Raw genomic sequence first — 27,671 nt, forward strand, 5'->3', positions numbered from 1 at the left:
TACCCGAACCAGCCCCTAGGGAAGAGCCCAGAGCCCAAAATGTCCCAGGCCAGATCCTCTCACCTTGTGTGAGCTGAGGATGACTTTCACCTCGTCGAGCAGCCCGTGGGCCAGCGTGTAGCCGCCCAGAGAGGACAGGAGCTTCCGGACCGTCTGCTGGGCCTGCCTCCTCACATGCCAGGTTCGGCTCAGGAGCACGGCCACGAGGGCCCGGTGATACTGCCTGCGAGCACAGGGACAGTGGCTGAGAAAGGCCACGAGGGGCCTTCCCAGAGAGCCCGAGGAAGAGGACCGAGGGCCGAGCTATACATACTGGACTTTGCTGCCAGGGAGTCGGTGCACATGATCAAGGAGTAGCCTCTCCGTCAACTGCAGCACGGTGCACAGGGCTACAAGAGACAGGCACAGACACCAGTTAGCTACAAGCAGCTCCGGCCCAGTCATCGGAAGTTATTCTGAAGAACGATTTCCCAAATTACTAATTATTAGCCAAAACAGTGCAGGAAGCCTGGACTTTTCACAAATAACAATATTTAAAGTGCAGCCCTTTCTTTTCCGCACAGAACTAGACCAACATTTTGTCTCCCACTGGGATATGAGTATGCCACCAACCAGCCAAAGCTTTCCAGTTCCCTGTAAAACACAAGCAAGCCCTCTCGACAGCACCAATTAACCAATCAGCTGTAATTACAGCCAATCGAACAGCTCCATTATTTTCTTGTTTCTACAAATCTCCCAGCTTCTCCCACACACTTCCTGGGCTCCGCATGAGCCAGGCATGCTCCCCACACACCTGTCCTTGCCTACTTGGGCCAAGCATGCCAACCTGCGTCTTGGGGCCTAGCCACAAGATAGGCGGTCAGCGACCTGGGTTCAGATCACGGCTCTGTGATGCTGGATAACGAGGACTAGATGTCCCCTGAGGTTCCTCCCTGTTCTGAACCTTCAACCCCACGATCCCACCTGTAGGAATCTGTGAGGCACTGCTTGCTGAGCTGAGCCAAGAGCTGGGGGTCTTAACCTGGGGGCTGCAAACGTGGTTTTTTTAAATGTTTAGATAAGTGAAATTCAATCAATGACAATATTTCTTGGTAATCCTACACCTCTGAAGAGTGATTCCAAGCAGGGGTCCCTCAATGGTGGAGGACACAGAAAAGGCAAAGCACCCCTGGGCCACGTGGCTGCTCCATGGCCCTCTGGGTCCAGCCGACGCCTTCACAAACTCACCATCCTCAGAAGCCATCGACAGGAATTTCTCTGAGGTGAAAAGCTGCTTCTTCTCATCTACAATCAGCTGCCAGAAACTGTTCAGCTTGGCCTCTGCAAGGAAAAGGAGCCATGTGTGATAGGGCTGCACACTGGGCACCCTCAGCCCAAAGCAGCCCCTGCTCCAGCCTGCAGCCGCCCAAATGTTCACTTTGGGAGTCCTGCTGCTTACTCAGGAAAACTCTAACACAGACACCTCGCTATGCCTAACTCCCAAGTGGTAAAGACGCCTCCCAATCTCAAGAACTAACATGCTCCTTCAGAAATCAGTGGGAACAGGTCCCATTGTGCAGAGCAGAGCAGGACTGAGGTCCCTGGGGAGGTGGGAGCTGAGCAGCACAGAGGAATGGGGGGAGTAGAAAAGGCGTGAGAATGGAAGGTTCAACACTGCTGCCGCTAAAGGTACAAAGAAGTCCTTCCTGGATATTCTACTCCCGTGTGGTCTTTTTCTCCCGTATACTGCAGCTCATCCAGGTCTCACAAAGGAGCCGTATTTGATCAGGAAGAAAACACTATCTTCCCCATCCACAGTTCAGGATGCAGGCGTCTGCACTATGAACTGAAAAATGCCAGCAGCCACTTCTACGTGACTCAGGAAGTGCTTGGGGGCCAGGGTAACAGAAGGCCAATTTAGAAAAGTAGGGGAACAAAGTTCCCCGGAGCTTTGCCTCCTCCGGGGCTCTTCCCCATTGAGACTGAGTGACTTCTCCCCTGACCAGCTCAACATGAGGGCGACGAGCGAGATGGGAAGAGATTCTAGCTCTACTCTGCTCCCACCAGCTCCCACCTATTGAGAGGCCAAGACCCAGACGTGACCCCACCCACGGACTCCACACTCCCATGAGCCCGATGACCCTTACCAGCTTGTGTGTCGATCACAGAGAGTCTACAGATCAGCAAAGCTGCAGCAACCCCTTCTGTTACTATGGAAACCTGAGTGCTCTGGGATGCTGCCTTTTCTACAGTCTGGATCAGCAGGGGAAGAAAGTCCATTCCTTGCAGGAGTGTGTCACCTGTAGAACAGGAAAAGATCCTCAGGAGCCACGACCCCTAGGGGCCATGAGGGGCCCTGCCTGAAGAAGGCATTACCAACCCTAAATTCCTTTTTAAAAAAATCCTCCATGCAGCAAAGCAAAAACTGCACTGGCCAACCAGATTTCAATCTCAGACATGAAAACCTCCGTGGAACATTTTATTGAACCAACCCAGAGCAGGGAGAGGTGGAGGGGAGACTACTGCAAACTGGGGCTGATGCTGCCATTTCCCCTCCAGCCCTTTAACCTCCTCACCCTGATTACCTCTCCACAAGACACCCTTTCGGGGCCTCCATTCCCTTCAGGACCCGCTCCTGACTTCCAAACCTTGTACCTTTATCCCTCCCCCCAACCAGCTTTTTAGTCCCCTTTAGGGTGTTTCCCCCATTAAAAACGTAAGCTCCTTGAGGGCAGGGGCTATCTTTCTTTTGGCTGGTATTTGTATGCCCAGCACTCAGCACAATGCCTGGTGCTAACAGTGGGCGCTTAACAAATACTCGTTTCCCTTCTTTTGTCTGTAAGCCACTGAAACACTAACAAACTGGCTTCCATTCAGTCTGAGCCGTTGATCCAAGGAGAGAAGTGGAGGTGGCCTATTTCACATCATCACAGAACAGGGCGATGTGCTCTGTGCTCGCTCCCGCGTGCCTAGTGCTGCACAGGTCCAATAAAACCCCTCTGCTGTCTGGGCCCTTGACTCAGGAACAAAAACACAAACTGGCTAACACCCTTGAACTTCTGCAGGGAAGCCTGCCGACTTCTCTAAGAGGAGACTCAGGACAATTCAGGCGGCCTTGGCTTATACTCAGAATCATGACTCAACTGTCCTCACAGTGCCCAGATTGCCTCACTTTATCCACGGTGGCACAGGGATCTGCCCCCAGAAGTACAATAACTAAAAAGCTGAGCAGACTCATACCTAGGCCTGACTCAAGTCCAAAGCTTTTCCCACTAAGCCTCCCTACCTTCTTTTTCTTTAGGGAAAAAAAAATGGATAAAGGCTCTTTCATTACTCTCCACTAACACAGCCCTTCTCCCCAAGTTACAGATGAAATACCTAGGGCACAAAGAGATATTTCCTACAAAGCACCAGTTCTCTCTGTCAGTGTTCTCTGACATCTGCCAAGGATTTGGGAACCCAATGGGGTGGACATTACACAGACTGGCAGACACTGTCGAGGGGTTGACTGGTTCTGCTGAGTCGCTTTTTTTTTTCTTTTTCATTCTTTGTTACAAGGGATGGCTCACTAGGTACAGTGGGGAAGTGATATATTCAGAAACTGAAGTAACATAAGAACAAAAAATAGCAATAACATACATTCAAAAATATGCTAAGGGGCAGCTAGGTGGCACAGTGGACAGAGCACTGGCCCTGAAGTCAGGAAGACTTGAGTTCAAATCCAGCTCAGACACATAACACTCATTAGCTGTGTGACTCTGGGCAAGTCACTTAACCTCAACCGTCTCACCAAAAAAAAAAGAATGAAAAATAGGCTAAGCATTTTTCTCATCACAATCATCAAAAGTCTCAAACTATCAAAAAGGGAAATCATACATCTTGGCAGTGGGTAGATAAGGAAACAAGCTCTAAGAATTTTCTTTATGTTGTCTGAAATGTCATTCAAAAGTTAAAAAAATAAAGCCCTCTCTATTCACATGAAACCTCCACTCCTCTGCTTCTAATGACCAAGGTTACATCCAACTCTTTAATTCCTGCTGGCATTATCCATACCAGGACAGGTGGTCACCTCAGCACAGACTTTTTTGTTTGTTTTTATTTATTTATTTTTGGCCAGGCAACTGGGGTTAAGTGAGTTGCCCAGGGTCACACAGCTAGTGAGTATCATGTGTCTGAGACCGGATTTGAACTCAGGTCCTCCTGACTTCAGGGCCAATGTTCTATTATTCACTGCGCCACCTAGCTGCCCCCAGACTTTTTTCTAAAATAAGTACAAAATGAAGGCTGACTCCTCAAACTAAAGCATCTGTGAGCTAAGAATAAGACTGCATCTTCAGGAATCAGAACATGCTTCCACAAATTCAGAAAGTGGAGTCTGTGGCCCCCTCTAGCTCCTCCAGCTAGCATTCAGGTTCTGGATTTCTGCTCCAGACTCCTACGTGAGGAGGTGTAGACACCTGGCCTCAGCATGACCAATCCCTGAGTTTTCCAAGTCTGGTTGAAAGTGAAGTAGTAACAGGCCTCTTACGCTGGACACAGGAGGACAAAAAGCTCCCAGCTCTCTTGTGCATGCCCCCTTTGGAGGCAGAGTTCCAGATCCCCTGCTGGATGAATCTGACTCACCTCGGAAAGAGATAAGCATGCACTGCAGGTAAGCGTGTCTCACAGCAGAGGTGGACGTCTTTAGGCTGAAGGCCTTCTTCAGCCACTCGATGACTTTCTTGGGCACTTCAGTGGTGAAGCGATTACACCAGAGCGCAAGGGTGGAGACAGCATGGACCAAGGTGCCTTCATGAACTAGCAAAGGAGGGAGGGGCCAGTCAAAGGAAATACAAACAACCCAAACTGACCAGGTTACAGCAGGCTAAGCAAGAAGGAGCAGCCAAGTGTGGACAAAGGGAAGCTGGGACATTTGCTCACTCCAGAGAGAAGGCACACAGGTAAGGGAGCCCTCCACATGGATTCTCATGCCACCGGTCAAAGAAAAGCCTTCAGGGCTCCCAGGCTCAACCCCGCCCTAACCCCTGGCCCCAGCCCACTCAGGGCCTGAGGCCTGTGAGCTCTCACCTTCTTGTTGGAAGAACGGAATGAAGAGCTCGGCCACAGTCCCACTCAGGGCTTGACTGGAGAGCCCAGAGACCACGTGGTGACTGAAACTCCCGATCCCTAGAGGAGCAGGAGACACGGCTGTCAGTAACTGCTTTGGGGCAAGGACTCCAACAAGTCAGACTGATGACTAGCTGCCATTCTGCTTCTTCTCTGGCTAGCTCAGCTCAGGGCGGTGTCACCCAACGGCAGTGTTCTCCCTGCCAGGGCCTCCAACCAGCTGCCCATCTGGGCTCCCAAGGCCTGTCCTCCCACCACCTCTCTCCATTCGGTTCTACTTCTCCAGAGTGACCAAGCACTGGTGCCTGCCCACCCTCACAACATCATATATGTTCCCTTTCTGTTTAGTGATTCGGCATGTGCTTCTTGATGTCCTTCCTGTCTCCCCATCAGTGTGCCAGTTCTTTGGGAAAAGGGATTGTTTCAGTCTATGTCCTCATCTCCCCAGGGCCTAGCACAGAGGAGGCCTGTGATAAATGCTTATGGACTGCTCCTCTTCCCAGGGAGCCCTCAGCTAACCCAAAGCTCCAGGAAGGAATTCTTCCTACTTCATCTCCTCACAGCCTTACCTACCACTAACCCCAATTCTCTCTCCTACTATTCTGTACCTGAGAGCACACTCATCTTCTGAGAAACAATGGTCAGCTTCCCCTCAGAACCTGTCAAAAAGATAACAAAAACACGAGACCTACGCCATCCAGACATTCCAAAAACGTAGGACCCGGAGTCTGAGACATTTCTCTTAAAAAGTCACCCAGGACAAAAAGGGAATAGTGCCTCCAGATCTCAAGCTATATTATACAGCAACAGTCAACAAAACCATGTGGGATTGGCTAAAAAACAGAGAGAAAGGACAATGGAACAGACAAGGGAGAACCAGAAACAATGGAACTCAACAACCCAGTGTCTGATGAACCAGAAACCATAAATTACTTAGGAACGCACCATCCATCTGATAAAACCGATGGGAAAACTAGAAAGCAGTGTGGCAGAAATTAGGATCAGACCAACACTTTGTACCATATTCCACAATACATTCTTAATGAACACATAACCTGATTAAAGATCATACTATCAAAAAGTCCAAAGAGAAACAGATAAGGAAGAAATGTATTCTTAACCAAACCAGGGATAGCAGTCATTACAAAAGATAAAAGAGATGACTGAGCACATGAAATTGAAAAGCTTCTGCACAGACAACACTGCTACATCTAGGATAACAAGGGAAGCGGTCAAAAGGTAAAAAAAATCTTTGTAAGAACCTTCTCTGATAAGGGTTTGGTATCCAAAATATGGGAACAACTAATCAATATGTATAAGACTAATAGCCATTCGGGGGGAGAAAAATTTTCAACTCAAAAGCATATGGAAGTGATTGTTGATAAATCAAAATAAATTAATAAACTTTAAAAAAATTTTTTAAAAAGACTAATGGCCATTCTTCAATAGAGAAGCGGTCAAGGAAGATGAATAACTAGTTCCCAAAACAACCACATGAAAGAAAGCTCCAAATTATAACAATAAGAGAAATACAAATCAAAGCAACTCTGAGGTTCTACCCCACACCATGAAATTTGGCAAAGATGACGAGAGACAGCAACAAGAGACTGTGGGAAGACAGACACACTGGTGCATTGTTAGTGAAGCTGTGAGTGTACAAAAAGAGCAATTTGGAATTACGCAAATGAAGTGATTAAAATGTCCACCCCTTTGATCCATCACAGTTTATGCCCAAAGGAGGCCACTGATTAAAAAAAAAAGTTCCCATCTACACAAACACATTTATAGCAGCATTTTTTGTGATAGCAGAGAACTGGAAACAAAGTAGACTGCCACCATCGGGGAATGGCAAAACAAACTGTAGCACATGAAAACAACGGAAAGTTACTGGGCTGCAAGAAAGGATGAATGTGATGAACACAGAGAAGCAAGAAAAGATCTACACGAGCTGATGCGGAGTGAGGCGGGCTTCCAAAAAGCAACGCGCACAGCATCGCAAACGACAGCGGCACACACGGGGAGAATAAGCACACGCTGAAAAGCAAACGTGAGCGTCGCAAAATCACAAAGAACGAAAAAGGCTCGAAAGAGGAGGCACGAGAATAACGTCCCCCCAGCCTCATGGAGGCAGGAGCTCCACAGCCACCGCAGCGCATGCACTTCCAGACCTTTTCAACATACTGCTCAGTTAGGCTGGTTTTTTTACTGTTCTTTTTCTTTTTTTTTCCATCTTTTAAAAATACTACTTGTTACGTGGTTGTTATGTTATGTGTTATATCTTATGTTGTTCCCGGGGAGGGGGAGGCAGAAGGGGAGGCATACTGGAGGAAAGTATGGTGATGTAAAAATTTAAAAACATCAACAAAAAGCTGTTTAAAAAAAAAAAGTCACCCAGGAACAGCCACAAAGGCTTTTCCCAATTATAGGCTGAGTAGAAATGGCAGTCCGGGCCGCTAGGTAGCACCGTAGCACACAGAACACCAGGTCAGGAGTCAGGAAGACTCATCTTCCTGAGGTCAAATCCAGCCTCAGCCACTTGCTAGCTGTGTGACTCTGGGCAAGTCACTTCACCCTGTTTGCCTTGGTTTCCTCATCTGTAAAATGAACTCGAGGAGGAAATGGCAAACCACTCCAGCATTTCTGCCAAGAAAACCTCAAATGGGGGCAGGAAGAATCAGACACAACCGAAATGACTGAACAACCATGTACTGGTAGTCTAGGTCTCGGCTAACATCTGGGAATTTCCTGAACTACAACTTGACACGCCAGAAGGCTACTCACCCCCAAGAACAGCAAAGAGGTGTCTCGTCAGGGACTCCATCGCTGACGGATCACTGCACTGACGGGCCAGATTCCTCAGCGCCACCACGGCCTCATCCATCAGCTGAGGAGTGTTAGATTTCAGCTGACCTAATGGGAAGACATGCAAAGACATAACATACTCAGCTGAAGGGCAGGGTCATTCCTCAGTTAGATATAAAGCAATGTAAAGGAATCTTCACTCCAGAATCCTGAACATAATCCTATGAACTGTTTTACAAAACTCAGAAGTGCTACATCAATATGACAGTTATTGCGTATCCAGATGTCAACCCCCCAACCTCTTCCCTTCACAGGGCCAAAGACTGAGAGCTGGATGGGACTTTGGAAATCATCCAGCCCAACCCTCCCACTTTAAAGGGGAGGCCTTCCCACCTGTTAAAAAGTCTCATTCTAAGTATAAAAAAGGGCACGTGCCACTTAAAACACAGCACACCAACCCCAAAGATGCCTGGCCGAAGCCAGACTACACAAAGCAGAAGGAATCTGCAGCTGTTAGTATGGAGACCGAGGAACACAGCAAAGGAAAAGGGGGAGAAGCTGAACGCTAACCAACAAGGCCGATGACGACCCAGAAACTGCCCAGCCTAGCAGCATCCTGCTGAATGGCTAAAGAACATGGACCTAGGAGAGCAATTTGGGGCTATGCCTAAAGGGCTACAAAAATGCACATACCCTTTGACCCAGCAATAGCACTTCTAGGGCTGTATCCCAAAGAGATCATACAAATGGGAAAAGGACCCACATGTACAAAAATATTCATAGCAGCTCTTTTTGTGGTGGCAAAGAATTGGAAATTGAGAGGATGCGCAGCGATTGGGGAATGGCTGAGCAAGCTGTGGTATATGAATGTAATGCAATACCACTGTGCTATAAGAAATGATGAACAGACTGACTTCAGAAAAACCTGGAAAGACTTGTATGGTCTGACGCTGAGTGAAATGAGCAGAACCAAGAGAACATTGTACACGATAACAGCCATGTTATTCAATGACTACTATTGATAAATTTAACCCTCCCCAGCAATACAAGGATCTAAGATATCTCCAGAGGCCTCAGGACGGAAAATGCTGTCCACGTCCAAAGAAAGAGCTATGGAAGCTGAATTGCTATTTTTTTTCCTCTTTCTGATGGTTCCTTCTACTGGTTTTAATTTTTATTTACACCGTCACTCATGTGAAAATATGTTTAGCAAGAATGTAAATGTATAGCCTGTATCTGATTGTGTGCCATCTTGGGGAGCGTGGTGGGGAGGAAGGGGGAGAAAAATTTTAAACTCAAAAGCATATGGAAGTGATTGTTGATAAATCAAAATAAATTAATAAAATTAAAAAACCAACCACGGACCTGGGCTTAAACCTAGCTCCCCTACTTACTGCTTGGGTGACCCTGGGCACTTCCTCTGTGTCTCAGTTTCCTCATCCATAAATACAAGAGCTAAGATGAGAAACCTCTCAAGTCCCTTCCAGCTCCAAAGTTCAGGCCCTCTAGTCTTCCGCTGGACCACAAAGCAAGAGGCAAGAGTAGATGGTAGCAAACTGAGAAGGACCAAAAGGGCCTTTCTTTCCCCAATCACCTATCAATAGCTAGATAAAAGTCTCTCCAAGAAAATAAAAATAAAAAGCCAAATGCTAGCTGCTCCTCCTCACCCTACCAGAATGGCAAAGAGGCAGAATTCATTTCTAAATGAGCAGATTCAGGGCCAATTAGAGCTAACGACAGAATGAGAACAGACAGGGATTAACAACAGTGAAGACTGGTGAGAAAGGCACTCAACTGCACTTAGGCATCTATATTTCTTCAAATCTGTCTCAAAGTGATAGAACTATTTAAACACAGTCGGAATTCATGTACACCTAGGTACACCTACCTATTTTAACTGAGCATTCTTTTTTGTACAAGAAACATGACTAATTGGAAAAGCACACTGCATCACTCTAAACTCGGTTATGTCCATGAGTGAGAGTCTAAGGGGAAGGGATCTTGAAGGTTACCAAGTCCAGGCTTCTCATCTTACAACTGAGAACACAGGTGAGAGCAAACACCCCCCAGGCCAGCCTGGCGCAGCACCAGGTCACAGGAGGGACAGCCTAGGAAGGCTCCAGTGTAAACACGCCACCTCATTTCTGACCTTAGCCTCACCCCGTCTGCAGCAGCGAAGCATGCATTCCAGGTGCCTCCCTATAAAAGACACTTACTGGCAAGGCCTTTCACGATGTCCAGGGCATACTGGCTGAGGTCAAGGGTCACTGATGCCAACAAGCAGGAGACAGCTGAAGGGGGGGGTGGGAAACAGTGAGTTTTAAGTGTATTTAATTGATTCATTAGTTTAACTCAAAGATGATCCCAACTGAAGTCCAGGAAGCCACTTCCAAAGAGTCTATTTGTTCAATCTCTCCACTCAAGCCAAGCGAGAACCATGGAGCCGCCTGTGTCCCTATGTGACCAGTCACTTCTACAGACCCATGCCAGCTGCCATGCCAGGCTGTCCCAGGGCTCTGCTGAAGACACTACTGCCTGTTCTCATCTGTCCCCCATGGCCCCAGCAGGGAGAAGAAAAGCCAGGGACCCAAAAATAACCCCGCTCTTCTCCTCCTCCCCAACGCTTTCCATTCCCCAAATTAAGGGGCCACCTCTCCAGATGGATCCAATTAGACAAATGAATCCAGCAGAGCTATCTTCTCCTCTTGACCCTAGTGACTAACACTGTCTCCAGGGACCAGCCCTCCTCACGGCCTGTGACCCTTCACTGTCACCAACCCAGCTGAGGTGTCTACAACTCACTTGCAATGACATTCTCAGGGCTGCGAAGCAAGGATTTCTGCAGGGAGGGCAGTACCAGGTCCTTGAATTCAGAATGGGAGATGTAGCGGAGGATTGGGGCACAGTTGTCCTACAGAGAGAACTCAGTCAGAGAAGCACCCACGAGCTGCAGTCTCAGGATGACCCGAGGGGCTCAGGGGGCCGAGGCAGGGGCCGCCAGGGCTCCCTCACTCACCAGCAGGTGCCTCTGAGGCTTGACTTTGCTCATCAGGATGTTCTTCAGGTAGAAATCCAGCAGAGCACTCTGGAGAAATAACAGCCTGGTTAGAGCGCCTCTCCTCGGGTCGCTGGGCCACCCTCCCTTCTGCCGTGTGGTCTCCTCCACAAACAAGAATCAAGACTGCAGGGCAGTCCCTCCCCCGTGCGGCAGCCCCCTCACTAGCAGCTGGCAGGGCTCAGCGAGGTCAGGCCCAAACAATCCATCCCCTGAAGCCCAACTTTGAACTCAGCCAGGCCTGGCCTCTGCTGGCACACTCGGGGTCACCTCCAGGCCATGGTGAGACACGGAGCTGTGAGGGACAAGGGACAGAAACCTTGTCCTTGCGTCTCAAGCGCAGACACTACTGAAAAGCTCGAGTCTCCACGGAGCCCCTCAGGATCCACCAGCCCCCAGAGCCATCTCAGACCAGCCTCTGCTACTGACCCCAGCTAGGCCCTGAAGAGGCACCATGAGCCCTTCCCTGGGCAAGCCCAGAGGACAGAGCAAGGCCCCCAGGGCCTCTGACTCGCCTTGTGTCTGTTGACCACGTCCATCTCCTTCTGGCTCGTGCAGAACTGCACCAGGAGCCCAAGCATGATGGCATAATTCTGGCTTGGCTCCAGGCTGAGAATGACAGATAGGTACTGGTCCACCAGGCCCGCGTTCTGGAGGAAGAATTACCAAGGGCATCAGAGGAGCGGACCCCAGAGCTAACACCAAGGTCAGCCCCTTTCAGCACCCTCCACTACCTCTTTCCACAGCGTGTTCAGCTTCTTCACGGCGCTGTCCACGGCATGCTTGTGGGAGCCACCCAGGACTTCCAACAGAAGCAGGCACTGAACCTCCACCTGCCAAGACCAACCAGAAGCCCAATCAGAGCAGATGCGGCGACTGGAGAAGGGACACGCTCGTGCCTCCCCAACCACCAGACAGACAGACGCCCCTGCTCCTGCCAGGCCGGTCTCCTCCCTGCACTGTCCTCACCGCCCGGAATGCCCTCCTCACTGCTACCCTCCCGGGGCCATCTCCTTCCAACTCTTCCTCCCATCCATGGCGCTGGCCCCAGGCCTCCCAGCTCAGAGCCTGGCACTTCTACAGGACCTGTTGCCCTTTCACCCACTTTGGCAACAACCGCATACCAGCTTCCCCAGCTCTCTCTCCCCGGGGGAATGCCTGGCACCTAGCAGGCTCTGAATAAATGCTCGCTGGACAGGCACAGCCACGGTGCAGGGAGTGAAGGCAGCACCAGGCAGGGCTAGACCTGCAGCCACCACGTGGGCCACTCACAGGGATACTAAGAGAAGGATCGCCAGCGTCCCCTCTGCGCACATGACAAAGCCAAAGGCCGGAGGGGCAAAGCCACTGGCCTGAGGTCCCACAGCGCACACGTGGCAATGCCAGCGCAGATGCCCAGGCGGGGACTTTCCCCACTGGATCACGGCACCTTCCCAAGATGACCCCAACAGACCCCTCCTATCTCTGGGGTGCTCTGAGGTCTACAAGGCCCCTCCCCCCAACAACTCTGTGAGGAGGAAGAGGACACTGAGGCTCGGGGGCTCAGGCGCCCTGCCTATGCTGCTGGAAGGAGTCAGAGGCAGGACTCCAACCCAGATCTCCCGGCTCCAGCACTTCCCATTATGCCACAAGCAGCCCTACTGTCTACTTCATAATGAAGCATGCCCAAGCAGGGTTCTGGTGCTGACACCAACCTCAATACCAATTCAACGACTTGTGGCCATCCCATCAGAAGCTCCGAGACCCTGGGGATTGCCCTTAAAAGCACACTCTCAGTGATTAAAAGTAAGAATTACGCCGACAGGTTTCTGCATTTTAACAACAAAGTGCCTACTATGTGCTGGGCACTGTGCTAAATGCTGGGAATACAAAGAAAGGAAGAAGAAAAAACGTCCCTGCCCTCCAGAGGCACACACACACGTGTGCATTTGCACGTGCGCATATACATGGTAAATTGGAGCCGATCCCAGGGGAGGCATTCAGATGACGGAGGCCCAGGAAAGGTTTCCTGCAGAAATCAGGAGTTGGCGTGAGCCCTGGGGAGGCCAGCACTGGAGACAAAGAAGGAGGGAGTGCAGGCACTGAGGACAGCCTGTGGAAATCCGTTTCTAATCAGCTCAGTTGGTCTTCTGGGCCCAGCGTACACACCAGAAGAAAACTCAGGGATTACAGCAGAGCTCAAAGGCTTTTTGGGGTGGAAGCAAAAAGACCAAGAGCTGCTCTCACAGCTAGGAAGACCCAAGTTCAAGTCCTGACAGACTGAGGCTGGGTGACCCTGGGTCGGTCACCTAACCCCTCGGAGCCTCCAGACAACCCACTACAACTGAGCTGCAGAACCAAGGGCCAACCTGTACCGCCAGAATGGGCTTCCTCACAGGCCTGGACCCGTCAGGAGAGGGCCCAAAGCAAGAAGTAACAAGCTACACGCACGGACAGGTTCACTGCGGATCTGACTGGGCGAAGGCCAGCCCCCAAACCTGGCTCCCAGGGGGCTGACCCAGGCTGAAGGAGGAGGGCCTGCCCTCCCGGGGGCCTCCAGCGGCTCCCTCCTCTGCTCTACAAGGGCCCAGAGCTACCCACCAGCTTCTTCCAGGTCTCTCCTTGTCTCTTGGCCCGAGCTGGAAAGACGACGCGGACGAGCAGGCAGGTCCAGGACAGTGCCAACAAAGCTGCGGATCCGCTGCTCTTGCTGGGACGAAAGAGAGAAGATGAGGACAGAGCACCAGCGGCCGGCCACAGGACCCACCCGCTACAGACCTGACCGGAACGCCCCCTCAGCGACCTAGGATGGGCCAGGAGAGTGAGCTGAATCTGCTCGACAGCGTCTGGGGCAGAATGCTAACGGGCCGTGAGGCAAGAGGCACGATCCCTGGGGACTACTGTGGATGGGAAGCAAAGTCCCGAAATCCAGCCTCCCCGCGGCAGGACGGGGTGCGTCCGGGGAACGGCACGCATTAACATGACGGGAAGTCACGACACGACAACAAATCACGAATCCAAAGGAACGTGGAAAGATTCAGATGAAATAAAAGAGTGAAGAAGGAAGAACAAATAATAATAAATAACAACAGTTATCATTTATAAAAACACTTATTCCCAAAGCACTTCTATAGACATTCTCTCATCGGATCCTCACAACAACTCTGTTGTGTAAATGAGATTGTCATCATCATTTTACACTTAAGGAAACTGAGGCCCAGAGAAGGGAAGCACCTTGCTGAGCGTCACACGCTAGTCTGAGTCGGGATCAGCACTCAGGTCTTCCTAAGTCCAAGTCCAACACTCTATGACTGCACCCCTACGCTGCCTACAGAACAAAACTTTCCAAATACAGACAACGGCATTAATTGCAACAAAATTAACACTGAAATTAACGCTGAGTATAAGGTGTGGGGGCCTTTGTGCCACCTCACTGCATTTTACATTTGTTTGGTTTTCTTTCTTTCTTTCTTTTTTTTAATTTTTTTTTATAGGCAATTGGGGTTAAGTGACCTGCCCAGGGTCACACAGCTAATAAGTGTCAAGTGTTTGGTCTGAGGCTGGATTTGAACTCAAGTCCTCCTGACTTCAGGGCCGGTGCTTTCTCTACTGCACCACCTAGCTGCCCCCATCTGTTTGGTTTTCACCACGCTTTCTGGTGCTTTCAAGTTTCCAAAGGGCCTGCCCAAACCTCTCCCCTCTTCAAGCACCCTGAGGGAGCTAGAGCAGGCACCATCATCCCTGTTATACAGATGTTCCCGAGAAGGACAAGCGGGCCTCCCACCACGCGGCTAGCTGCTCTCAGTGGCCTCCCCAGAGTCCTCTCAGCTAGGATGCTCTTGACTCAGTGGTCCCAAACAAAATAACCCATCCATACCACAAGGCAGCTATAGAGAGCATTTATAACCATTTGTAATTGACTGATTCGCTTAGTTTTCCTCTTTGGTTGTCTGTGTTTGCATTGTCTTCCATTCTTGGTCATATATTTGAAGGCTGACACAGGTAGCTCGAAGTAACTATGAAAATCCATGTGTGCATGCGCATACACGCGCACATCTCTAGATGCACACACATGCACGTACGTGTATGTGTGTATACACGCATGTGTTCTGTGTGTATAATATATGCACATGTATGGTTTCCATAAGTATCTACTTATACCTCTGTGGAAATACACACATATGAGGCTTTTTGGTGTAATGTCCAATGACCTGTGTCAGCCTTCAAACATATGAACAAGAATAAAAGAAAATGCAAAACAAGGCACAAAAGAAAATTACATCATTTTTAATCAAATAAAAATGGTTATAAATGATTATACATATGACCTCCTTGTCGAATGGGGGGTACGCATATGCACGTATACAGATAAACAAATTGCTAAAAGTTCAGCCCTAGAACTTCCTTGATCCCATGGCCACCCAAGGCTCTGACCCAGGCAAGAGCACCTTCACATTCCCTCCAGTAACAGGAGAGGACGAGCCTATGCAGCCCAAGGCCTGGTGGGCAGACCCACTTCTCCAACCCCGTCGGGGCGCTCCTGGGCGGTCCATGCAGAGAGGCCTTCGGTCCTTACCTGGGCATGCCTGCTTTGCCTCCAATCCCTGAAGACTGCAGAGACTGCAGCAGGTTCCTGGCGGTGGCCTCGGGCTGGGCTTCCGCCAGCTGCTGGATTGTGGACTGCAGGGCTCTGCGAGACGCCGCATCTCTACAGGAAGAGTGGAAAGCAGGCACAGAGGTGTAACGAGTTACGCCGGCCGGCCCGCACACCCCTCCCCGGACAGGCTGCAGCCTCCTGCTCCACGGCCCGGCTGGCCCATCCCCTCTCTTAGGAGCCAAATGCTCTGCCTCGGCTGCCCCACACAAAGCACATGGGAGATTCTCAGCAGGCCAGACCCGGAGCCTTCCAAGCTGCCCTAAGACCTTTATAAATTTTTTTGGAGGGTGGAATCAGTTCAGACAATTTCTCACTAGGAGAGAGCCCTTCTTTCTCTGCCACCCCAAATATGATTTAATGAGGAGAGAGCCAAGGTGTCACATGTTTACTGGGGATGAAGAACCATTAGCATTCCCAAGCTAACTTCTGGGAAAACTGACTCAAAAGGGAGAACCACCACAGAGCCAAGGGCAAAATCCCAGAGCATTAGTGCTGCCCCCAGAAGTCCCAACCTACAGGGACCAAACAGGACTCGGATGAATAATTAATACTTGGAATGTGGATTGGAGATCCCAAAAAAGACAGACATCCACTTGGCTCTCAGCTACATCATTCCTGAGTCAGCCAGGCACCCCACGGGATGACAAGCGTCCCCATCAGTACATCTGAACAGACAGGCCAGCTCCAGGAGAAGCAAGGTGAGCGGCTCTCCCACAGAGCAAGTCTGACACGAAACAGTAAAGAAAATCCAGCAAATCAGATCACGAGACTAAAACCAGGAGCTCTCGAGATAATTCCACCCAGCCCAAAAGTTCTGACTGCAGAAGACTACAGAATGTCAGAACCGCAAGCAAAGGTCCTCAGAGCTCATCCAGTCCAGGGGTTCTCAGCCTTTTTGGTACCGTGGGCCCCTTTTTCAATGTGGTGAAGCCTGCAGACTCCCTCTCAGAAAAGTGTTGTTACATGCATAAAATAAAATACAGAGGGTTATGAAGGAAACCAATTCCTCTAAAATGCAGCTATCAAGATACTCCTGATCAGTGTCAACCAAGGGGCAAGCCAAGGTCAGAGGCTAACTGACCAATGCTGGCCGCCCCTCAGGTGGCAACAACAGGGCTGGCACCAGAGCTTGGCACCTATCAGAGGTGATCTCTCGGGCTGTGCCATCCTCACCGCTCTGCCCACACAGGGACTCACCTATACCGATGCAGAGTCAGGCAGAAGAGCTTGCAGAGGCCTTTCACCGCTCCCTCGGGCAGGTCTGAAACCAAAGCATTCCCGAGAACTCAAACATCAACAAACAAGGAGTGAGTGCCCACACTGGACAAAGCACCAGGCTGGCACTGGGGGATGACACCCAACCACACAAGATGTGGCCCTTGACTTCGGGGCTGGAATCTAGTTTTCACGTGGCTCTTTTTTAACCAAAAGCAGAAGGCAGAGCCGGGCACCCAGTAGGCAGTTTGTAGATATCTACTGGTTGAATGAGTGGTAGAGATGTGAATACAGGACTTCAGAGCAATATCACTTCCAACAGGGGCAATCAGGGAGGGTTTCAGAGGAGGTAGTCTTGAGGAGGGCAGAATGTAGGCTGAGAAAGGAGAACCAGATGGTACAAACCAGCCACGCCAAGGTGCGGTGGTGGGAGGGTTCAAAGGACCATAAGCAGCTCGCCCTGACTTCAAGCAGGGATTCACGCTGAAAATCCAAGGGTGGTAAGGCTGGCAACACAGGCAGGGCCACGTTAGAGAAGGACATGCTTCACAGTATGGGTTTTCTCTTGAAAACAATGGGGAACCAGTGAGGGTTCTGAGTCAGAGAGCAGCACAAGAACAGGATTTAGTCGTTTGGGGACAGCAACTGCTTTCACTTCTACCTCTGCATGCCAGCACCTGGTCCCGCCCCCTTGATCAATGTTTGCTGGACTGAATTAAACTGATCTGCTGGCAAGGCAGACAATGAACTAGAGCACGGAGAAAGAACAGTCAGGGGAGGGGATGACTCTTCGAAAACAATGCGTATTGATTTGATTTCTAACTGGGAGAAAGCCAGAATGGACGCAGCTAAAAGACACACACACACACACACACACACACACACACACACACACACACACGCTGGAAAGGAGCAGGGGCACAGGCAAAAAGGAGGCATCTGAAGCTGGATCACGAATCCAGGAGAAAAGGGACATAAAGGGGCTGATGCAAACAGCAGCAACAGGGATGAGAAGAAGGACAAGGGACGCAACCCCAAAGAAAGGAAGAATCGACCAGCTTCAGTGCCTGGTTGGCTAGGGGAAGCCAGGGCAAGGAAGAAAGGCAGCCAACATGACACCAACCATCGGCGGGACAAAGGACAAAGCACGGTCTGGGGGCCTGGCCCAATCCCGCTGACCAACCACATGGACACATTCTGTGGCCCTTCAGAAACCCTCACCTCTCCTCTCTCTGAGGACAAGCTCACACCACCTTTCTAACCTGCTAGGACGGGTGCTCTTTTACAAAGGGAAAGCCCCAAAACCATAATCACCATCTCAATTTTCAAAAAAATATCAAGAACATTGAGGAGCAGCTAGGTAACACAGTGGATAGAGCACTGGCCCTGGATTCAGGAGGACCTGAGTTCAAGTCCAACCTGAGACACATGATACTTACTAGCTGTGTGACCCTAGGCAAGTCACTTAACCCCAACTGCCTCACCAAAAAAAAAAAATGTCGTCAGAAAGATGAGAAGCAAAGGATCCCAGCAGCAGAGGACACCCTCCCCACCACCACGAGTCATGCAGACCATTCCACATAACATTTACCCAGTGACCACTTTATGTATGACACCATGTCAGGTGCTAGGGAGACAGACACAAAAAAGAAACACACCCTGCCCTCCAGGAGCAAATATTCTCCTGGGAGACTCAACCAGACAGAAGGAGAAGGAAATGCAAGACACAGGAGGGAAGAGGACATTAATAACTCGCTCCTCAACACTTTACAATCAAGCAAGCATTACACGCAATCATTTCTTCACAACTTTTTTTAACTGAGCCCATTTTCACATGAAATTCTAAATACAGACAGTTACTTTTTGTAAATTTGCACTACACAAATTAAACTTTATGTAAAGAATTTGGAAAGAAATCACATTCTCCAAAAACATCTATGTTAAAGCAGTGTGTTCTCTCTCTCCACTCCTGCCCCTTGGCATGGCTTCCTCCAAGTGAAAGCAGAACAGACATGCGGAAAGACCTGTGGGTCAGGGGCTTGGCTTGAGAACTCCAAAGAGGAGACCCCATCCACACTCAGGTACCTGTGTCAGGTGGAGGTCTGCCCCCAGCCGCTCTTGCTTCTCTGCTCCCTGGCCCCAAGTGTCCTTGAACCAAGTGCTAGTTTCCTTTCTCTATGGGTCCAGGGCTCCCTTCTTGCTCCCCTCCCTTCCCCATGTCTGCGGGCAAATGTGCGTGACATACAAACTGTTTTATGTAGAAGTCTATGAAACAATGCATTTACATAAAGTGACAACTGTATTTTACAAATTTCAAATACACATACTTTATTGAAAAAATTGACATCATCTGCCAGGACTTCCGTGGTCTCCCCAACTTTGCATCTTGTAATTCCCACCACGTCCTCTTTGACCCCAGACTGTGATAAAGAGGTGGCCCTTCTCCTAGACTCAGCCAACACTTCTCCATGGGTCCTAATACTATGGCCTGCCGTGTCCTCCACAGACCACTCCCACTATTAACCTCTCCCTCTCTCTCTGTCCTTCAGTTTCTCCCCGTTTCTCCATCCAAGTCTCTCCCACCCTTAAACCTTGCCTACCATCCCCTCCAGCCAGCATCCTCTGTCCTTTGTCTCCCATCCCTTTCTCAGCCAAACTTCTAGAAAGCTGCATTCACTCCTGGCCTCCACATCCCTGCTCCCGTCCTCTTCTCAATGCCTTATAACGTGGCTCCCAAACATATCACTCACTCGAAATCGCCCTCTGCACAGCTGCCAGTGACTTAGTAATGGCCAAATTGAGGGCCCTCCTGCAGCCTCCTTTCAAGAGGTCTCTTCAATAGCAGACGCAGCTGATCACCCACTCTGCCTGGATCCCCTCATTTCTCCTGCCAGTGACTCCAGCTGGATCTTTGGCTGGACCATCCTCCACACAGCACCTCCAGGGCCTCCCCGAAGCTATGCCCTGGCTCCCTTTCCTCCCTCCCCACCGTGTCATTCAGCCCATGGACTTCACTGTGATCTCTCTGCAGATAGCTCCCGTGCACCTTTCCCCTGGCCCGTTACAACACCCTCTTGAATGGTTCTCTTTCCACTTCAAGGTATAATTCAGAACAACAAGGCCCAGAGAGACTAAATGACATGCCCTGGGCTCCTGGTGTCCATGGCAGAATCTGAATCTGACTTCCTGATTCCAAGTCCAGGACTCCGCCCACTGCACCACACTAAATCTACTACAGCTCCCCTCTGCCAACCCCACTCAGGGGTCCCCTCCACCTGAAGCGGCCTCCCACTCGGGCACCTCTAGCTCTCCGGCCTTTCACAGCCAAACTCCTACAAAAGCTGGCCTTGCTGCGCCTCTACTTCCCTCCTTTCTGGAGCTTTTCAACCCCTTGTAGACTTCCTGCTGACCGTATCCCTCCCAGAGTTACCAAGGATCTACTAACTGCTGGGTCCAGTGGTCTTTCTTGACTTCTCCGTAGCACTGAACACTGGCTCCTTTCTCCTCACTGGGTGTTTGTGACCCTGCTTTCTCCTGCTGGTGGCGGTAACTGTTATCACCATCATCATGTTAACAATAACAACAGCAGCCTGTACTCATATACAACACACTGCACGAAGAGCTTTACAAACGTTAGCACCTTTGATCCTCACGACAAGCTACAGCTGGGTGCTATTATTACCCCATGTTAAAGGTAAGGAAACTGAGGCAAGCAGGGTGAAGTGACTTGCCCAGTGCGGCCAGATGTGAACTCAGGAAGGTGTGGGAGTGAGGAAGGAAGAGAGGAAGGGATGGAGTGCAGGAGGGAACAAGGCCAAAGGTATAAAAGTTCAGACAGAGCTGGTGTGGGATGGAACACAAGCTTTCTGTTTTCTTATTTGTTCATCTGTTTCTATCTTATTAGATTCTGAGGCTTTTAAATAAGATTTTAGCCCTCTTTCTGTACGTTCAATTCTTTCTGTATTAAGCTTAGAACATTTCCATATAGGGCCACCATCTAAGAGGCTCTGGGCCATCACTCTGTTCCAACAGAACAGAAGAGCCAATGCTTAGAGGATGATAGCAACTTCAATTACCCTGAGGCTCATAATGACATAGTAGGTCAGGAAGAAGAGGGTAAATTCCATTTTGATTCTATTTAAGATGCATGTGACACACTTCAGAAAGCCCGCTACTAACAGTGGCTAGCCCCACACCCATTTCTGGGGCCTGGCTGTCCTCCCCAGCTGTCCCACTCCTGCCACCCCTCTCCTGGAAAGGGTGCATTGTGGCAGCTCCCTATGGCTCCCTAGAACTAACCACCCCACAGACTTTCCAAGTCAAAATCTCCCTCCTTTCTGTGTGATCTCCCCTCATTAAAACGTGGGTTCCCTGAGGGCAGGGACTCTTCACGTTTGTATTTGTGACCTCACTGACACACAGAAATCACTTAACAGATGCTCATTCATTCATTCATTCATTCTCAAAGGGGTTAAGCCTCCAACCATCCAGGACATTAATTCTCAAGAGTTCAAGAGAGCAGAGGCTTTGCTGTATACTCTAAACTGCAAATGGTCCACAGAGAAGAGGGGCATAGAAAGAAAATGCTGCTCCAAAGAAATAGGAAGATTTTTCTGGACAGAATCACGCCTTTGAGACTCATCTGAATGGGGCGGGAGGGGGCAGGACAGGAGGACATAACATTTTGTTGACCCCTCTAGGTTATTGAAAATGGTCCCAAAATATAGAAGGAGATGCTATGCAACCTCACTGTTTGAAACCAGAAGTTTCCTTCCAAATGAAAGAGGCTCTCTCAGTGAAAACTCCCAGAAACATCTATAGAACCCTTTCCTCCCTGATTCCCCAAAGCACATTTACATTTTTAATCTGTTAAACTACGAAAACTAGAGTTTAAGGACTCCTGATATTGCTTAAATATTATTTACAAAAGAATGGCTACTTTGCAGGAGAACTTGTTAGATTTCATTTCTTTAAAAATACCCCAATAGATGGGGAGAAAATTTGGAACTCAAAATCTTGTGGAAGTGAATGCTGAAAACTAAAAATAAATAAATTAAATTAAAAAAAAAGAAAAGGAAAAAAAAATCCCAACAGGTGAAGATTTTACTATACCATTAATTATATAAAAAATAAACGTTCTGGCTTAAAAGACATCTTTACACTCTTGAATTAGGAAAAAAAAATTATGAGCAAATGAAAATATAATTTACACTTTAAATGGTGTGTGTCTCTGCTTCCACAAACGAACATTCATTTACCTTTTCCAGCGACACATTTCCCAAGATTGTTAAGGATCTCCCTCCGCTCCTTCACACTGGCTGTAGTCACCTTTACGGCAAATCGCTTCAGCGTCTCAGAAACCTGTAAAAGACATACAAAAAAAAGAGATCACCTGTGAATATATGAATAAATAAATATATATCTCTACATAGGAATACATACATACACACACACACACAGAAGCAGACATGACGTAGGGGAACAGAAAGGAATTAAAGAATCTCTCAGCCAATGGGTCAGTCAGCCTAGAGAAAAGCCATGAGACACCAAACATCAGTGACCACAGGACAGAAAGTAACACCCTTTCCGCATCAAGGGCCTGTAATCTCGGCACCTGCACTCATGAAACCAAACCTGCCTATCAACTGAGGTCAATTCTCCCTCAAGTTCAGCCTGTTCCAGCCAACGTTCGTTCGGCAGAGAGCCACAAACATGAAACACCGAGGAGACACTACAGGAAGCCTGCTCCTAAGCAGCAGTCAGTGAGACTCAAGATTGTCAACTTAAAGACAGCCAGGGGTGACATCATGGACACTACAGGCTTCTCTTGCTCACTCACGACCCTTTTATTACCTATATATTTACATATACTTTTGTATGTATGTGTATATGCACATATGAACACACACAATTCAAATTTATATTTATCCTTCTTTCCATGTGGAAAAGTTAAATTTCTAACACCATTCATCTCTCTTACCAAAATAAAAGTGATCTTCATATTTTTTGTGTAACCTATTCCCCCTCCCCAAAGAAAAGGGGATTACCTACTATTAAGATGTCTCCCTAACTCAGACTGACACTAAAGAGGTTCCCAAGGTCACTTGTGAGGAGTCTCAATCAAACAGGATCAGAAGTCAGTGGTTTCAGTGCTCCCTGGGAGACTTGGATTACTCAGAGGGGCTGATACTACAATTCAATATGCACTTTTGTACTTTACAAACCCCTCAAAGGCCCTCTAAAAATGGCATTTCAGGAGGATCTCCAATGAAATAGCCTTAATAAAAACTGCCCATACAGCCTACTGTGAGGTGGCCAGCCAGCCTCAGAAGCTGTTAAAAAACTCCAGCATCCAATCACAGAATTAGAGCCAGAAGGGCCCTTAGAGATGACCTCACTCAGCATCTCCCATTTTTACAGATGAGATCACCGAGACTCAGAGAAGGAAAGTGACTGGCCCAGGGTTGTACAGGCAGAAAGCAGCAGGGGCAGACCTCTAACCCCCACCACACCCCATGGTCTTTTCCTCTGTCTGAGGCTGCTGGAAGCACCTAAAGGTACCTTTCCTTCAGGCACTGTTTCTCTTATTTCAATCTCTTTCCTTTTTATTAATATAAAATTGAAACTTCCCATGTTTTTCTCCCTCGCCTCCTAGCCCCTAACAAAGCTGGGCCATGCAGGGACCCCTGCCAGGTCTGGGGGTGGCTGCTGGGGAGGGGAGGTAGGGGGTCAGCAGCCACCTTCGAGTCTGAACAGCTGAGGAGACCTAGTGGGGTCTACAAGGGCTTTGCAGGGAGGAAAATTCAACATCAGAACCTCTTTTTTCACTTGAATTTCATCCCCACTGCTCTTAGATTACCTCAGGCCAGTAGCCACCAAGCTGTAGGTTCAGCTACTGAAAAAAAAAAAGTCCCTGGAGATTTCACTCCCACTGTTAGGAACAGTCCCAAAGTTACGTTGCCATAACCTCCCAGCCTATCTTATGCACAGAGAGAATTGTCACTTGGCTCCCAATAAGGGCCTGGCAGGCTCAGGCCCCTTCTCTTCAGATAAGGAAAGCTGACAACAACTCAGAAGAAATACTGCTTTCCATAAGAGTGGCTACACCAGGAACATCTTAGAAGCACAGAGGAATGTCCATGAGCATTCAACTTACAACTGGAGGATCTGAGTCTGAATCCAGGCTCTAAGTACATGTGCTCAGCCAGGAGGAGTGATTTCATACCTCTGCCTCAGTTTCCCCCTCCAGTAAAACGAGGAGGCTACACCAAATGACCTCCCATTCTCATGATCCCACAGCAGCCCAGATAACGGGCTCTGTTTGGTTGAGGTTACTCTAGCCTGGTGACTGGGAGCTCCTACGAGGGGCCGGGGGAAGGGGGAAGGTGGCAAGAGAAACAGGATGATGGGCACAGTGGAGAGCAGAACCCACCAAGGAAAGGAGGGACAGCCGTGCCCCAGAAAGGAGCTCAGAAATGGGGGCGAGGGGCTGGGCTGGCTGCACGCCAAGGAGCAGGCATGGGATGGGGAGGAAAGGGCAGGAGGGAGGGGGGCCACGCAGAGGAAAGAGAGGGAGGGGAAACTGAGCTAGGAAGGGAGGGCCAGGGAATGAGTGGGAAGAGAGACAGAGACATTGAGATAGAGAGAGGAATGAAAATGACAGAGAGAGAGAGAAAGTGACGGAGTAAAGAGACAGAGAGGAGAGACAGAGAGAGGGACGGAAAGAAGAATGAAAGTGACAGAGCACAGAGACAGAGGAAAGAGAGAGACAGAGAGAAGAATGAAAGACAAACAGAGACAGAGGAAAGAGAAACAAAGACAGAGTGGAGAAAAAGTGCCAGAGACAGAGAAAAGAGAAAGAGATGGAAAGGAGAGACAAGAAGAGAGATGGAGAGAAGAATGAAAGTGACAGAGAGACAGAAGAAACAGAGAGAGGAGAAAAAGTGACAGAGAAAAGAGAAAGAGACAGAAAGGAGAGCCAGAGGAAAGAGACAGAGATAGAGAAAAGAGAAAGAAGAGACAAAGACAGATGGAGAGAAGAATGAAAGTGACAGAGAGACAGGAGAGAGAGAGAGAGCGGAGCAAAAGTGACAGAGAAAGAGACAGAAAGGAGAGACAGAGAAATGGGGAGAAGAATGAAAGTGACAGAGACAGCAGAAAGAGACAGAGAAAAGAGAGAGACAGAGGAAAGAGAGAGAGAGATAGGGAAAAGAGAAAAAGAAAAAGAAGAGACAAAGACAGACGGAGAGAAGAATGAAAGAGACAGAGAGACAGGAGAGAGACAGAGCGGAGAAAAAGTGACAGAGAAAGAGACAGAAAGGAGAGACAGAGAAATGGAGAGAAGAACGAAAGGGACAGAGAAAAGAGAGAGACAGAGGAAAGAGAGGGAGACAGAGACACAGCGAGAGACGGTCCGGCCGGGACGGGCAGAGCCGGCCGCTGTCCCAGGCTGCGCTCGGACACGGCCGCCCCCCGCCCCGCCTCGGTCTTCCTGCCCGCGTCTGTCTCTGCCGCCTCCTCTAGGGGTCTCTGTCTCTCGGTATCTCGCTGTCTCTGCCCGTGTCTCCGTCCCTCCCGGTCTCCGGGTGCCTCGCCCCCACAGAGGCTCCTCCCTCCCGCGGCCTCCCGGGCTGGTCAGACGGAGGACGAGCCCCAGGGCCCGGACCGCAGGGGCCCGCCCGGAGCCGGAGTCGCAGCCCCCCGCGCCCCCCTCGGCGCCGCGGCCGCCAGCCTCACCTGCGTGTCCGCCGCCATCCTGCCGGCTCTGACCCCGGATCCGTTTCCGGCTCACATCCGGGTCACCAGAGAGCCGCCACCGCCACTACCTCTCCACGCACACGCCCCCTAACCGGGCCCCAGGAGGCGGGGCCAGTCTCCATGGTGACGTCGGAGCCCAGACCCGGGCCTGGGGGCACCTGGGAGCTCTCCGCCCGGAGCCCGCCCCCTGCTGCGCTGGCGTGGGCGGGGACAAACCGGCCGGTGGACGATACCCGTGAAGATCGCCGGGACAGGGAGCCCGCCACGTGATAGGATCCCTTGGAGGTTGTTTTAGCTGTTGGGAAATTTTACGAAGCTCAAATCATGCAAAGCAGTTTGCAAACCTCAGTGTTCTACAAATGTTCTGCGGGAGGAAAGTGTGCACACTTCATCTCCAGCCTCCGCGCCTTGGCAAGGGGCTAGGATCAACCAATCAGTCAACATTTATTAAGTGCCTACTATATGCCAGATAAGTGTTGGTGATGCAAAAAGAGGCAAAAGACCGTCCCTGCTTCAAGGAACTTGCAATCTAATGGGGGAGACAACGAGCAAACAAATATGTACAAAGGAGTCATTTGCAGAATAAGTAGAAAATGAGGGAAGGTGCTAGAATTAAGACTTGGGGGAGGCTTCTTATAGAAGATAGGATTTTAGTTGGGATTTAAAGGAAGCCAGGGAGGTCAGTAGTGTGAGCAGAGGAGGAAGAGCATTTCAAGGCAGAGGGGCAGCCAGAGAGGAGAGGTGGAGGGTCTGGTTGGTGGAACAAGGACCCTCATCCTCCCCTCCAAAGTTTCTCTCGACTCAGCTAAAGCTGGAGACCCTTCATGAACCCTTCCTTCCCATAAGTCCTTGTATTTGGTACATATCTCTTGTCCATCTGTGGGTAACTATTGTCTGTCCTTATAAGGGGATTTTAGTGAAAGTCCAGGATTCCTGTCCAGGTCTGGTCTCCTGACCCAGTCTCTACCAGGATACCTCAACTGCCCTTGGCAAATCCAGAAAGAAACACTCACTTCCCAAATAGAATTTTTTTTTAATTCAAAGGCATCTTTTTCTTTGGACGTTGTAAAACATCGTGAAAAGCATCATTGCTGTGTTATGGGCGAGCAAACTGAATCTCAGAGGCCTGAGGTCAGCCAGCTGAATCGGGTTCCTATGCCTTAGCTTTCTTTTCAAGTTTAAATAGGATTCAGAAAGTCCTGTGAACTAGTGCTTAGAGGCCCAATGGGCTGTTGCTGTTTTCAGGGCTTGTATTAAATAAAACAGAGAAGGGAGTACACACATGATTCACCCACAAAGGCAGTCTATATACAGTGGACGCTTTTTTTCCCTTTGCCTTTCTTTGCATTTTCATCACTTAGCGCTTTGCACACAGCTGGGTGGTGCAGTAAGTAGAACCCTGAGCCTGGGGTCAGGAGAAATCTGACCTCAGACACAAGTGGTGACCCTGGGCAAGTCACTTTGCCTGTTTCCTCATCTGTAAACCGAAGATAATACTACCCTCCCAAAGTTGTAGTAAGGATCAAATAGCTGTAAAGGCCTTACCAATACCTGGCACATAGTAGCTGCTGCTATGTTTTAAAATGTTAGCAATTGAAGCAGCTAGGTGGTGCAGCGGATAGAACACCAGCCCTGAAGTCAGGAGGACCTGAGTTCAAATCTGGCCTCAGACCAAACACTTGACACTTACTAGCTGTGTGACCCTGGGCAAGTCGCTTAACTCCAATTGCCTAAAAAAAAAAAATGCCAGCAATTATTTGTAGTGGGTAAACTTGGTGGTGAAGTGGATAGAGGGCTGGGCCTAGAGTCTGGAAGACCTGCATTCAAATATGGCCTCAGATACTCACTAGCTGTATGACCCTGGATAAGTCACAACCCATTTGTCTCAATTCCTCATCAGTAAAATGGAGACACACTGGAGAAGGAAATGGCAAACCAGTATCTGTCAAGAAAACATGGATAAAATCCATGGGAATCACCTCGTTGGACATGACTGAACAATTAGTATGTTTTTAAAATGTCTTGAGGAACACAGCTGAAAGTTTATATCCTTACTGTTTTTTGTCCCAGTGCTCCCCATAATCTGGTCCCATTCCCAGCTAACAATTTCCGACCTGGTTC

At 49.4% G+C, this 27,671-nt stretch overlaps 1 protein-coding gene across 1 annotated transcript in view; it reads right to left on the reverse strand.

Moving 5' to 3' along the window:
• GCN1 (GCN1 activator of EIF2AK4) overlaps positions 1-25,630 on the reverse strand; it is a 62,199-nt gene extending 36,569 nt beyond the window's left edge. The window contains 18 exon segments of the mRNA XM_021007926.2: positions 64-223; positions 314-389; positions 1,228-1,320; positions 2,127-2,279; positions 4,603-4,776; positions 5,047-5,145; positions 5,694-5,744; positions 7,867-7,995; positions 10,104-10,178; positions 10,690-10,798; positions 10,904-10,972; positions 11,458-11,592; positions 11,677-11,775; positions 13,523-13,631; positions 15,498-15,629; positions 16,776-16,839; positions 22,052-22,154; positions 25,530-25,630. Of these exon segments, the coding sequence (XP_020863585.1) occupies positions 64-223; positions 314-389; positions 1,228-1,320; positions 2,127-2,279; positions 4,603-4,776; positions 5,047-5,145; positions 5,694-5,744; positions 7,867-7,995; positions 10,104-10,178; positions 10,690-10,798; positions 10,904-10,972; positions 11,458-11,592; positions 11,677-11,775; positions 13,523-13,631; positions 15,498-15,629; positions 16,776-16,839; positions 22,052-22,154; positions 25,530-25,547 (1,848 nt within the window). The 5' untranslated portion in view covers positions 25,548-25,630.
• Positions 25,631-27,671: the final 2,041 nt, after the last annotated feature.

The sequence above is a fragment of the Phascolarctos cinereus genome, unplaced genomic scaffold (assembly GCF_003287225.1).
Source record: "Phascolarctos cinereus isolate Bilbo 61053 unplaced genomic scaffold, phaCin_HiC Scaffold_4;HRSCAF=312, whole genome shotgun sequence".
NCBI classification, from domain to species: domain Eukaryota; kingdom Metazoa; phylum Chordata; class Mammalia; order Diprotodontia; family Phascolarctidae; genus Phascolarctos; species Phascolarctos cinereus.